This window comes from Scylla paramamosain, chromosome 12 (assembly GCF_035594125.1).
Source record: "Scylla paramamosain isolate STU-SP2022 chromosome 12, ASM3559412v1, whole genome shotgun sequence".
Lineage (NCBI taxonomy): Eukaryota > Metazoa > Arthropoda > Malacostraca > Decapoda > Portunidae > Scylla > Scylla paramamosain.
The window spans coordinates 747501-760000 of NC_087162.1; the positions used below are offsets into that span (position 1 = coordinate 747501).

At 42.7% G+C, this 12500-nt stretch overlaps 1 protein-coding gene across 1 annotated transcript in view; it reads right to left on the reverse strand.

The window, feature by feature from the left end:
• LOC135105496 (WAS/WASL-interacting protein family member 1-like) overlaps positions 1–12500 on the reverse strand; it is a 197824-nt gene that overhangs the window by 30321 nt on the left and 155003 nt on the right. The window contains exon 4 of the mRNA XM_064013631.1: positions 2643–2747. Within this exon, the coding sequence (XP_063869701.1) occupies positions 2643–2747 (105 nt within the window). The remainder of the gene's footprint in view (positions 1–2642; positions 2748–12500) is intronic.

Sequence of the window (12500 nt, forward strand, 5' to 3'; positions counted from 1 at the left end):
TGTACTGATGGACGCTCTCCTTCGATTGGTTTGCGCTGCGTTTTACAAAGGACTCACTATGGCTCAGGCTGATTTGTGTGTGTATGTGTGTGTGTGTGTGTGTGTGTGTGTGTGTGAGAGAGAGAGAGAGAGAGAGAGAGAGAGAGAGAGAGAGAGAGAGAGAGAGAGAGAGAGAGAGAGAGAGAGAGAGAGAGAGAGAGAGGTTTGCTTTGGTATCAGTAATTCTATCATTACGTTTTCTATGCTTGTGTACTGCAGTCCGTTTTCTAAGGATGTTATTACTGATCAGTCAAGTATAAATTAAGAAGTGTCCTCCTCATATTCTCTCTCTCTCTCTCTCTCTCTCTCTCTCTCTCTCTCTCTCTCTCTCTCTCTCTCTGCGTCGCCTTCAGCCTCCCGCTGTCTCTCGTCTCTTCGACTTTCCGACCCTCGAATGACAAGGTTCTTTTTGACTCTCTTTTGATTAGCTGACCAACCAATTTGGTCGGACTTTCCAGGTGACTGGCGCAGGTCCTCCTCGCCCACCGAGCCCAAACTTTTCGGTGGTCGAGGAGGAAAAATATCATCTCACTCTGTTTATCTCATTTCACTAAAGTACTGTTGAAAGTAAGATGAAGGCAGCTCTTGATGCGATTTTCTGAACAGTGAAGGGTCGTGATTGCACGCTTGTACATAGCCATGACCAGAACAACACAGTAAGATAGATAAGACGAAAGGATGAGTTATAATAGATTTTTTTACTGCTCCCTCAGTCATTTTTTCCGTCCCTCATCCTCTCTCCCCGGAACTCACCAACCCTTGCTCCACCTCCCCACTACCCAAGGCTCCCTCCCAACTACCACTTATCTGAATCCCTCTTGAATGCAAGGACGAACACTAAATGATGCACGAACACAGCAGAAAACACATCGAAAAGAGGGATTTTGATATAAAACTTCCACTCACGGCATAGCGGTTCAGAATGCTAAATGAAAGTCTCATTCTTACAACAAAGTTAAAGAACCGTTGCCTCAGACCTTGGGCCTTGGCGTGGAACCTACACTCGCAGACCTTTTCCCTCTTCCCTCGGCAGCAGCAGCAGCAGCGTGCCTCTCTCCAGTGAATGAGCGCGTAAGTGGCGGTCACTCCGTATACTGCCAAGGTAATCAATAATTTTCCCTCCAACTTCGGCACGCAAGAGGGGCGCTGCACATGCCTTAGGAAACACTTTCTTCGTAAGACGTCACAGGGAAATACAAATACAATGGTTAGATATCCAAAGCACTATGAGGTGTATATCCCCCGTGCTTGAGGGCTAGATATACTCTGTGTTATCTGAATGTTATCTTATTATCATTATATTTACGCATTTCGGGAAAGATTTGCATTTTAAGTTGAATGAAAATGTTATATTCTTGAAGTGATAAGTTATCCACATACGAATAATACTAAAATAACTGTAAATACTGATCACTAGCAGCCTTGGAACTGAAAAAAAATCGACTACGTAGTGTCTAATTCTGCGCACAATAGGAACACGAGACAATGAAGAAACTCGCTCAAAAATACACTGATGGTTGGAGGCCTCCGAGGAAAAACACCGGGGAAAAAAATGACCTCCTACGATAACACACAGCGAACCTCGGAGAAAACTAACACGCGCATTAGGAAACTCGAGCTGAGGAACACTGCTATTTAAGGTACTTGACACGGAAGAAAAATGAGACACATTATACACCACTCGAGCGTTTTTGCGTTCTCGCCCAGTGGACTTAGGACGGTAATTGGTCACTCACGGAGGGAGAACCATGGCGAAATTCGAGAATGAACGATTTCGTAAATGTTTTCAGGTCTACGTCGTCAGCAGCAGCATATCTTGAATTACATCCTGATACTCCCTAACATCAGTCCAATACACATAAGTCATACTTAAAAAAAAATAAATCATAAGAATACATTGAACAGAAAGCGTCCAAACTGTGGTCAGGAGTGTCGTCTGTTGAAGGGGAGAGTCTCAGGTCGTCTCAAGAAAAGGCCTAACGTATTGATATCAATGTATATCAAGAATAACAATAATAGAAAAAGGACAATATGCAAGTATTATGAGCTTCATTTGTATTCATGAATAGCAATATTCTGATCTTGAACTCGTCTCAAAAAGAATCGACATCATTAACGTTAATATTACAATGTAACATTAAGATATATGAAACACATGGCATATAATAATAATGGTAATAAGATAACAAACACTACTAGAGAAGAGAAGGAAGTAGTCAAGAGCAGAGAACTGTAAGATGTGCCTCAAAAAATCCATCACTACATAATGTAATGAGTAACTGGATAAGCTTTCGAGTTTACAAGAATGATGACGTAAGGTAATAGGAATTTCTGACCCAGCATCTAACATAGACCAGGCCCTTGTTGGGGGAGGGAGTGGTTATCTTTCAAGTCATTTCCACACCTTACTGTTCCCTGTTCTTCCCTTCCGGCTACCAACACCTTACTTCAACTTTCCTCAGCCGCGATGCAGCACCCAGGACCTGCTGCCACTCCCGTATTAGCTGGGCGGCGGGAACAGTCGGTAGCCAGAAGGAGGAACTAAGACAGCGAGAAGAAAAGCCAAGAATGGAAGAAAAGTACACTTGTCTGCACGTATTTACCTGGAAAAGCTCCGCCGGCATGTTGAACTGACTCATGGGCGGCGAAGACTTCGGAGGGAATCCTGAGGAGGATCCACTTACACTATCCACCTTTTCAATCCCCAACTGTTGGAAGAGAAAAGTACAGGTTATAATTATGATGCAACGCGGATCTCTCCCTCTCTCTCTCTCTCTCTCTCTCACACACACACACACACACACACACACACACACACACACACACACACAAACGCGCGTTCCTCCAAACAAACGTGTGCTCAGCGGCTCGCTGTAAAAGACTCAAGGCACACGAAGGAAGAGTAATTGAACAAAGCACATACTACGACTTGGCATTTTCCGACTATGTATATAAAAAAGTTGTACATAAAAGCCAAGGGACTGTAGCAGAGAGAGAGAGAGAGAGAGAGAGAGAGAGAGAGAGAGAGAGAGAGAGAGAGAGAGAGAGAGAGAGAGAGAGAGAGAGAGAGAGAGAGAATTTCGGAAGGGCCACAGCTACTTAGGAACATAAAGATGAAAATAAAATGAGGCAAATAGTTGATGGCGAAGGAAAAAAAAATTCAGGAGGATGAATAGGTGTGACAAAAGCTAAAATGAAGAAAAAAGAAGAAAGTACACAGCCGAAAAAAAAGACATAGATAAAATAAATAGATAGATAAAAGAGAGGGAATAATAAGGAAAAAAAAAAAAGGCCCTTTCTCTCAAATACATTAAAGATTCTCCAGGCCAGAGCCAGTAATGCTTCACTGTAAAAAGAAAAAAATCTTGCGCTCTGCAGAATGATGGGAAGCTTTTAGGCGTCCATTACGAGTGTATTAAGTCCAGCCTCATTTTTCTTCTATCACTGGAGGCGGAAAACTTAGGCGGTAAACAATGACCATCTCGCACTGCCTGTCTGTCTGTCTGTCTGTTTGTCTGGGTGTCTGCACGTCTCTGTTCGTCTGTCCGTTCTGTCTGTCTGCCTGTCTGTTTTGTCCCTGCTTATGTCTGTCTTCTTGTCCATTTGTCAGTCTGTATGTCTGTTCGTTCGTCTGTTTGTTTGTCTGCGCGTCTCTTCTCATCCGTCTGTCCTGCTAATGTTTGCTTGTTTGTCTATCTGCATGTCTGTTTCTCTCTCCCTCTCTCTCTCTCTCTCTCTCTCTCTCTCTCTCTCTCTCTCTCTCTCTCTCTCTCTCTCTCTCTCTTTCTCCCCCACAGGTCAGATTTATCAACACGTTTTCTACACGTTCTCTGAAGATAATGAAACACACATATTTCTACATTCATCCATTCATATATCCATACATACATATATATCTGGAGACAGACAGATAGACATTTAGACAGGCATATAGATAGACAGACAGACGGACATCAAACGAGTATGGCTTTGTGTGTGTGTGTGTGTGTGTGTGTGTGTGTGTGTGTGTGTGTGTGTGTGTGTGTGTGTGTGTGTGTGTGTTCCTTGGGGATCCGTGGCTGAAGACAACAACAACAACAACAACAACAGCAACAACAGCAAGAGCAGCACGAACAGCAGCAGCAGCAGCAGCAGCAACAGCAGCAGCAGCAGCCAGGAGTCTACCTTCACACAGAAACATAATATAATGCATGGGTTAAAATGCAATATCCCTCTCGGCTAAGAAAAAAAAAAAGATCTATGTGTAATTCTAAATAATTGTATTAACCACAGATATCTAAAACACATGGGCGAAAAATGGCCAAGTAAGAAAAAATCAGACTAATAAAAGTAATAAAAATACTTTATGAGAGGGTTCAAAAAATGGGGCCGTAAGGGGGCCATCGGGAAGGGGGCCGTAAGGGCGGGTTTGGCCTGCAGGGCGCCTCCCCCGGCCCCAAGCCAGCCCGCCATTTTTCGCCCGGCCAGCCACTAATTAAAATTTGGAGGAGGTCCCGCTGCCGAAATGTGGCCTCCATTCCTCCAATTTTTCTTCCGCCGAAATTCTAGGATTCATCGCCGGTCGCATATTTAAAAGTGAAGGTGTTTTACTGTGCTATATCCACGCTGCTCACCGTGTTTTATTGTCAGGTGGCAGGCGCTTATCTGTCTTTTCTTGTGTGTTTATATGCAAAGACTGAGACTCACGCACACATACACAAACACACCCACGCAGACAGCCTTCACCGCAAACACACACAACCACCAGCGCACTTTTCCTACCTGACTGCAATCTCTTAGACACGTATTTATTACTGACATACGGTAGATACAGTGAACCAGTGTCCTTCCTCTCACTCATCAGCAATGCAGATGATATGAAGGTGTCTGATGAAAGCCGGCAAAGTCTAGACGGCCTCACCATCGCTCGCCCTCAGCCTTTACCCCGCAGCCTTCACTCTCTCGGGGCGTCAGGCTGCATCGCTCCCTCGTTCCCAGGCCAGATTCGAACCGCCTCGCCATTCTTCGAAGCTTCAGGATTCGTCTAAGATTGATTGTTTATATGCGAGTCCTTTTAAGAGTCAGGAAACTTTAACATGTATTTAATTTCTTCCAGTTATTTTCCGGGAATGTGAAAGTCTGAAGCTGGGAAAGATGGGGAATTTATGGTGCCAACTATAATGGAGATTTTGGGTTTATGTATTTGAATGTTTTTTTTTTTTTATTCTTTACCTATTTTTTTTTTCTGCATGAACTAAACTCTCTACGAGCTCATTCTTTCTTGTGTGTTTGTTGAGGGGAGGGGCGGGGAGGGGGGACAGGAAATGTATGACCGCATATCTTCCTATTTCTCCTCCCTTTCCTCTTCCTCTTCCTCCTCCTCCTCCTCCTCCTCCTCCTCCTCCTCCTGCTGATGCTACTGGTCGTCCTCTTCCTCCTCCCCGCCATGGCTTTCCTTGGCCCGAGTGAGTTTGGGAACACCTGGCCGTCGACCTTTCATCCTGGTGCTGCCGCGATAAAGATCAATTGACGTTTCCTAAGCAATTTCTTGGTACGCACGCGCACGCGCAAGCACACACACGCACACACACACACACACACACACACACACACACACACACACACACACACACACAGGAGGCAGCAAAGACAGAATATGGAAAGTAGATTTTTTTTCACCCTTTATAAGTGTCGAGCTAATTAAAATTTCTGAGCTTGTCTTTCTCTAAACGTGAGAGGAAATGTAAGACCCAGCCAGACCTGCATCATGAGTCTCTCTCTCTCTCTCTCTCTCTCTCTCTCTCTCTCTCTCTCTCTCTCTCTCTCTCTCTCTTATCCAGGTTTCCAGCACAGCGCTACAATCTTGCTCAAAAATATTTACGACTATCAATATTCTTCTAAGAACACTGTTTGAATTCATTTTTTTTTTTTTATTCTATTTTCCGTCTAGATTTCAGTGATGAAACTTATTTTTGACAGAATGAAGGATATTCGTGTTGTCTAGAAACTCTAATTCATATATTCTCTCTCATGTCTTCTGTCTGTCTGTCTGAATGTCTTCCTGTCCGTCCATTTGTCTGTGTTCGTGTCTTTTGCAGGCTATTCAAAAGTGTGTGTGTGTGTGTGTGTGTGTGTGTGTGTGTGTGTGTGTGTGTGTGTGTGTGTGTGTGTGTGTGTGTGTGTGTGTCTTTCCATCCATCTGTCCATTCGTCCGTCTCTCTCTCTCTCTCTCTCTCTCTCTCTCTCTCTCTCTCTCTCTCTCTCTCTCTGCACACACACACACACACACACACACACACACACTCCTATTCTTCTCCTGACGGAAATTTTAATCGAAATAAACAAGCACATGCACACCCTCACCTCGGTAATTATTTCACAGAACAATATACCCAGTCGTCCATGGATTAAAAAAAAAAAAGAACAGAAAAAAAGAATTCTAATCAGGATGTCTGAAAAATTAATTAACTAGGAACCTCCGTAGCGCGTCTCGTCACGGGCTCAAACCTAATTAACAGATCCCGAGCTTACGGCCGGGGCGAAGTCCAGGCAACCGTTTTATTCTCTGATGAAAGATTGATGATTACATTAAATGAAATCCAGGATGTACGAAAAGGCTCAGAGACGCACGGGGAAGGGGGCACGTATGTCTATTATTCATTCTGTTAGTTGCGTGCGTAGCTTGCTGGTTAGTTTGTTAGAAAAGTGAGGTAAGTTAGTAGGGAGTGAGTTGCTGCATAGATGTTAGGTAACGTAGGCTCAGAGACACACTGGAGAAGGGGCACGTACGAGTATCTCTCTTATTTATTCTATCAGTTGCGTGCGTATATTGCTGGGTAGTTTGTTAGAAAGGTGAGGTTAGTTGGTAGTGGGGTAGGGAGTGACTTGGTGGACAGGTGGTTGGTAAAGCTGTGTTGAGTTAGGTAAGGTAAGGCATGTTTGTTATGTAACTGTGCGTGAATTTTTATTTTTTTTTTCAGTGGTTACTTTTGTGTTTTAAAAGAATGGGAGTTTCTTAGGGTGCATTATTAGAATTATTGTGAAATGTGAGATTCAAAACAGAAAACGTTGGTTCTGTTTTGGTTTTGCTGGCTCATTATTATTATTATTATTATTATTATTATTATTATTATTATTATTATTGTTATTATTATTATTATTATTATTATTATCATTATTATTACTATTATTAGCACCATCATTATCATCATTATCATAATCATCTCCATCATAAGCAAGTGGTATCATGTAAAGTTCATAATAATCACCATCGTCATTTTCTTGCAAATTCAAGGTTTTCTGCTTTTGTTGTGTTTTCATTATATTTGCAATTATTTTATTCATCACAGAAATGCTCGCGGAGAACTTCAAAGGTATCTTGGTGATGAATGTTTTCATATTCTTTGACAGCTATTTAAGTCTCTCTCTCTCTCTCTCTCTCTCTCTCTCTCTCTCTCTCTCTCTCTCTCTCTCTCTCTCTCTCTCTCTCTCTCTCTCTCTCTCTCTCTCTCTCTCTCTCTCTCTCTCTCTCTCTCTCTCTCTCTCTCTCTCTCTCTCTCTCTCTCTCTCTCCCAGGATGCGTCAATTCGTGTTTTATTCCTCACACGCTATCAAGAATATTCCTTTCCTTCTTCACCACCCTCGTTTTCCCTTCACTCCTCTCTTCTTCCTTCATTAGTCCCCTCTGCTCATCACCTACTTGCTGCCCCTCTTCTCCGTAATGTTGTCCATTTCAGCATACCTTCCATTTACTCCGTTTTCCTTTTTTTTTTTTTTTTCTTTTTTTTTTTTGCGCCCTACTTTACTTTTACATATTATTCCTTCTCGTCTTCTTCGCCCTCGTCCACTTCTTACTCCGCTTCCTCCTCGTCGTCTTCCTTCTCTTTCTTTTCTTTAACCTCTCTCTGTGTCCTTCTTCTCTTTCTTGTAGTCATTTTTCTCATTTTCCTTTTGTTTCCCTTCCCTGCCCTCCTTGTAACTCTCTTTCTCCTTCTCCGTTTCATCCTCTTCATCCCTATTCCTCCTCCTCTACGTCCTTCCTGCTCCTCTTCCTTTTCCCACCAACACCTCTGATTGCTTTGTCTCTTTTTGCTTCACCTTTTACCATCCTTTACTTATCTCCTCCTCCTCCTCCTTCTCCTCCCTACATATCCTACCCCGTCCTTCGTGTCCCTTCAGTCTCCTTCCCCCTCCCCGTCCCTACAAGTACCCGGTGAACAGCTTGGGTGCACTAACAGTAATGAACTTTTGTAAACAACAGTTTGGGCGACTTTCCAGCCTCACGCCACATTAAATATCACCATAATGTCGCTTCATCGCCGGAAAAACTACAACGAATGGAAAGTTTTTTTTATTTTTATAGTTATTAAGAGTTGCGTCGGACAAAGTCGAGGAAGGAAAGTAAGTAAGCGAGCGAGTGTGTTGAATAAAGGTGAGGAGAAATGGAAAAAAATGAAGAAATGTGTTATATATATATATATATATATATATATATATATATATATATATATATATATATATATATATATATATATATATATATATATATATATATATATATATATGCGGTGCTGGTGTAGATAAATGGATAAATATTCATTGGTTTAGTTTCTTTAATTTGATTAGTGAGCTTGGCTAAATATATTTTTGCCACACACACACACACACACACACACACACACACACACACACACACACACACACACACACACAACAAAAAGACGTGAAGAAACAAACAACAAAGAATCACAATGAGCTTTTACACTCACACACACACACACACACACACACACACACACACACACACACACACACACACACACACACACACTTTAAACACTTCAACGAGAGAGAGCACGTGTGATATTTCGCGGATGTCAGTCGAGGAACCACTAAGCTCAGCCTCTACGTATCTCCTACCCTTCCTCCCTCCCTCCCCTCTTGTTGATGCTCCACAAAAATAAATAAATAAATAAATAAATAAATAAATAGATAAGTAAATAAAATAAAATAAAAAAATAATGTGTGAAAAAGGTAAAAAAAAAAAAAAACTCACTTCCGATATAAAGATCATTAACCGCATGATAACATTTACACAACAAAGGTCCACTTGATTTCGCGGCTGTGATAACTATTAATTTCATTACCGGTAATCAAGTTAATGAGAATTACGAGCGATTGTAGGAATACAGGACGTGCTGAGGAAGGGAGGAGGGAGGGCGAGGTGAGTAGCGGGGAAGAGGAGGAGGAGGAGGGATGGGTGGAGGAGGAAGAGAAGGAGGGTGGGTAGGTGGGGGACTTCGGAGGGAAAGGAGAGAGGGGGATGAAGGGTTTGAGTTCAGCTGAGTGGATGAATGGAGGGAGGAAGGCAGGGGAGAGGAGGGGTGGAGAGCTTGTGTGGCGGCTTAGGTGGGGGATCCAGAAGGGTGGAAGGAAGGTGGAGGGTTTGATATCAGAAGGGTGAATGCAGAATGGAGAGTGGAAGAATGAGAAGGATGAAGGAAGGATGCTTTGGTAGAAAAGGATTAGATTCAATGATCAAAAGAGTATGGAGGACCGGAGAGGGAAGAAATGGGTAGAGTGTGAAGACTGAAGGATGGAAAGATGGTGGGGGATGGAGGGATGGGATAGGAAGGAACTAGGGGTTAAGGATGACGACGAGCAGGTGGATGGGCAGAGAAGGGTGTGGCGCCAGATGGTGAAGGGTGGAGGGCTTCAAGAACAGACGCATTCCTCCACAACTCTCCCTCCGTTGAGAACAAGAATGTGAGCGGAACAAATAACACCTTACTCACACACGTTCCATTTTTTATCACTCGCTGAACCGAAAAATATGACGCGGATATTTTTTTCAATAAATATTTAAAGTGAAGTGAGAGTGTATGAGGAAACGCGGCACGATTTTTTTCTATATATATATATATATATATATATACATTTCTTTTCCGGGGTAAAAAATAAAACTAATGAAAATCACATTTCATCCGGAGTAGAGGGGAAAAATATCAGCAATACAGTCCAATTTCCTCTTGTTACCGCTGAGCTCCGAGTCCCGAGGGATATTCCCTTCTCACTCATTCTATAATTTTATTGATAGAGAAAATTACTACAAAAAACCTTACTCTCACATTTTATCTTTCTTTAATTTCATAGTAAAAAAAAAAAAAAATGCTTTTTCTCCTTGAATTTCACGGTATATATACGAATATATAAAAAATGTACATTTGGGGGTGGATGAATCACGACTCTCCGCCAGCTGTCGTACTATGTTTTCATTCATGGGAATAAAAAATGGACTCACGGTACTACTGCTTCATTCAGAATAAAAACCGTAGTAGCCTGAGGCGGCGGCGCTGGCGGGAAGGCGAGGCAGTGAGGGGCGGGAGGCGCTGCGGGCGAAGGTGCTGACGCCGGACAATAGCAACGTCTTGGCCAGCGACATGGTGCCTGTAGCAGGTTGGGATACCCCCTTTGTTCCCCAGCCAGTGTTGGTTGTTATGTGTCTCTATGATATTCCATCCCATCCCCCCTCATATCTCTCTCTCTCTCTCTCTCTCTCTCTCTCTCTCTCTCTCTCTCTCTCTCTCTCTCTCTCTCTCTCTCTCTCTCTCTCTCTCTTTCTCTCTCTCTAGTTTCGCTGTACTTAACTTTTAATTCCCTAAAACAGACGACTGGAAAGGTCGCGTAAGAGGAAAAAAAGCACACGAGTAATATCTGAATACGGGAAAGAGCAAAGCAATAAGAGACATTAGAGAGTAAAAAAATGTGTGCAACTATGAAATGAATGAAGAAAATAGCATTCCGAGCCCTAAGCCTCACTAGATCTATCATGTCATTTTAAGGACGGAGTTACGTACTTTCATTTATTTTCTACTTTTAAATTTATTCTTTTTTAATACAAGTTTCTTCCGTTATATTCTTTTTTTATTCCTTTGCGAACATTTTTTTTTCTCTCCATCAGTTTGTTTCCTTCAGCATGAAAACAACAATAACAACAATAACAAGAACAACAACAACAGCATCCAACCAACTGAAAATCTGTGTCACAAATAATCCAGCAAATCAATAGCAATCTTTTCTCTTTTTTCTCCCCCCCCTCTCTCTCTCTCTCTCTCTCTCTCTCTCTCTCTCTCTCTCTCTCTCTCTCTCTCTCTCTCTCTCTCTCTCTCTCACTGCTCTCCTTTTTTTTTCATTTTATCAGTCCATGTCGAAAACCTTCTCCCTCCCCATGTACCTCCCCCGGTAAAAATAAAGTGAATTTGTGACAGCCAATCAGTTTTCAATCTACCAAATACCACCCGACATGACCACTCCATTTGACTTAAAATCTTCCGTCACAATATTTACGTCCTGTAAGCGAAAACAGAAAGGGCGGGTCCGGTGTGTAAATAAGAAATACTGCGCCATCAATACCAAAACAGATCCCGTGAGAACCCATGACCGGGGAACTTCTATAACCTTCACACAGGGACTGGGGAGAGGAGAAGCCAGGCGAGGAGAGGCGAGGCGAGGAGAGGAGAGGAGAGGAGAGGAGAACCGCTGGTGTGTGTGTGTGTGTGTGTGTGTGTGTGTGTGTGTGTGTGTGTGTGTGTGTGTGTGTGTGTGTGTGTGTGTGTGTGTGTGTAAATAGCAAGAATAAATATATCATAGAAAAATGCAAAATATAACCGAGATGAAAGGATTTTTCTCGTGTCAGAGTTTATTTATTTTTTTCTAAGCCATTGATACTCTAAGTAAACATTCGAGTTTCGTACCTGAATTTTACTAAAATCAAAACTATGCCAGAAATATAAACGTACTTGCAATGCCTATATATACGAGATAATCCCCAGGCACTCACGCAAAAAGACTATTAATACTGCTAAAAGTAACGGTGCACGCAAGAGTACACACAAAAAGATCTCCATCATCCATTATAGAGAAGCGTCACCACACCAGCTCCGCGAGTAATGTCACGCCAACCTTTTGATCTCAGGTGACAGCTTTCGGTGGTCAGCGGCCGCGACACAGGCCCTGTGACCCTCCGTCGACCACAACACGCGCCACGCACGCCCCGCCGCAGACAAATGTCACTCACCCTTCCTGCTGGTGTCGGCCTCAAACAATGCATTGACTCGCGGTCGGCCTCTCCACGGTGACACTCGCTGACTGATGGCGGCACGCGGTGATAAACGATGCCGTCTCTTGCTCGATCCGTGCAGACGCGTTTCGGTTAAAGCTGTTACTACAACCATTACTATTACGGGCGTATCTCTTTCAACTACTACTACTACCACTACTACTATTACTACTACTTCTACTACTACTACTACTACTATTACGACTACTACTACTACTATTACTACTACTACAGCAACTTCAACAATTACAAATACTTTAACTTCTATACATGTGTTAAAGACTCTAGCAAAAACTATAACTGCAGTAACAACAAAAGCTACTACAATTACTGCTTCTACTGCTACTACTGCTGGTACTCTTTC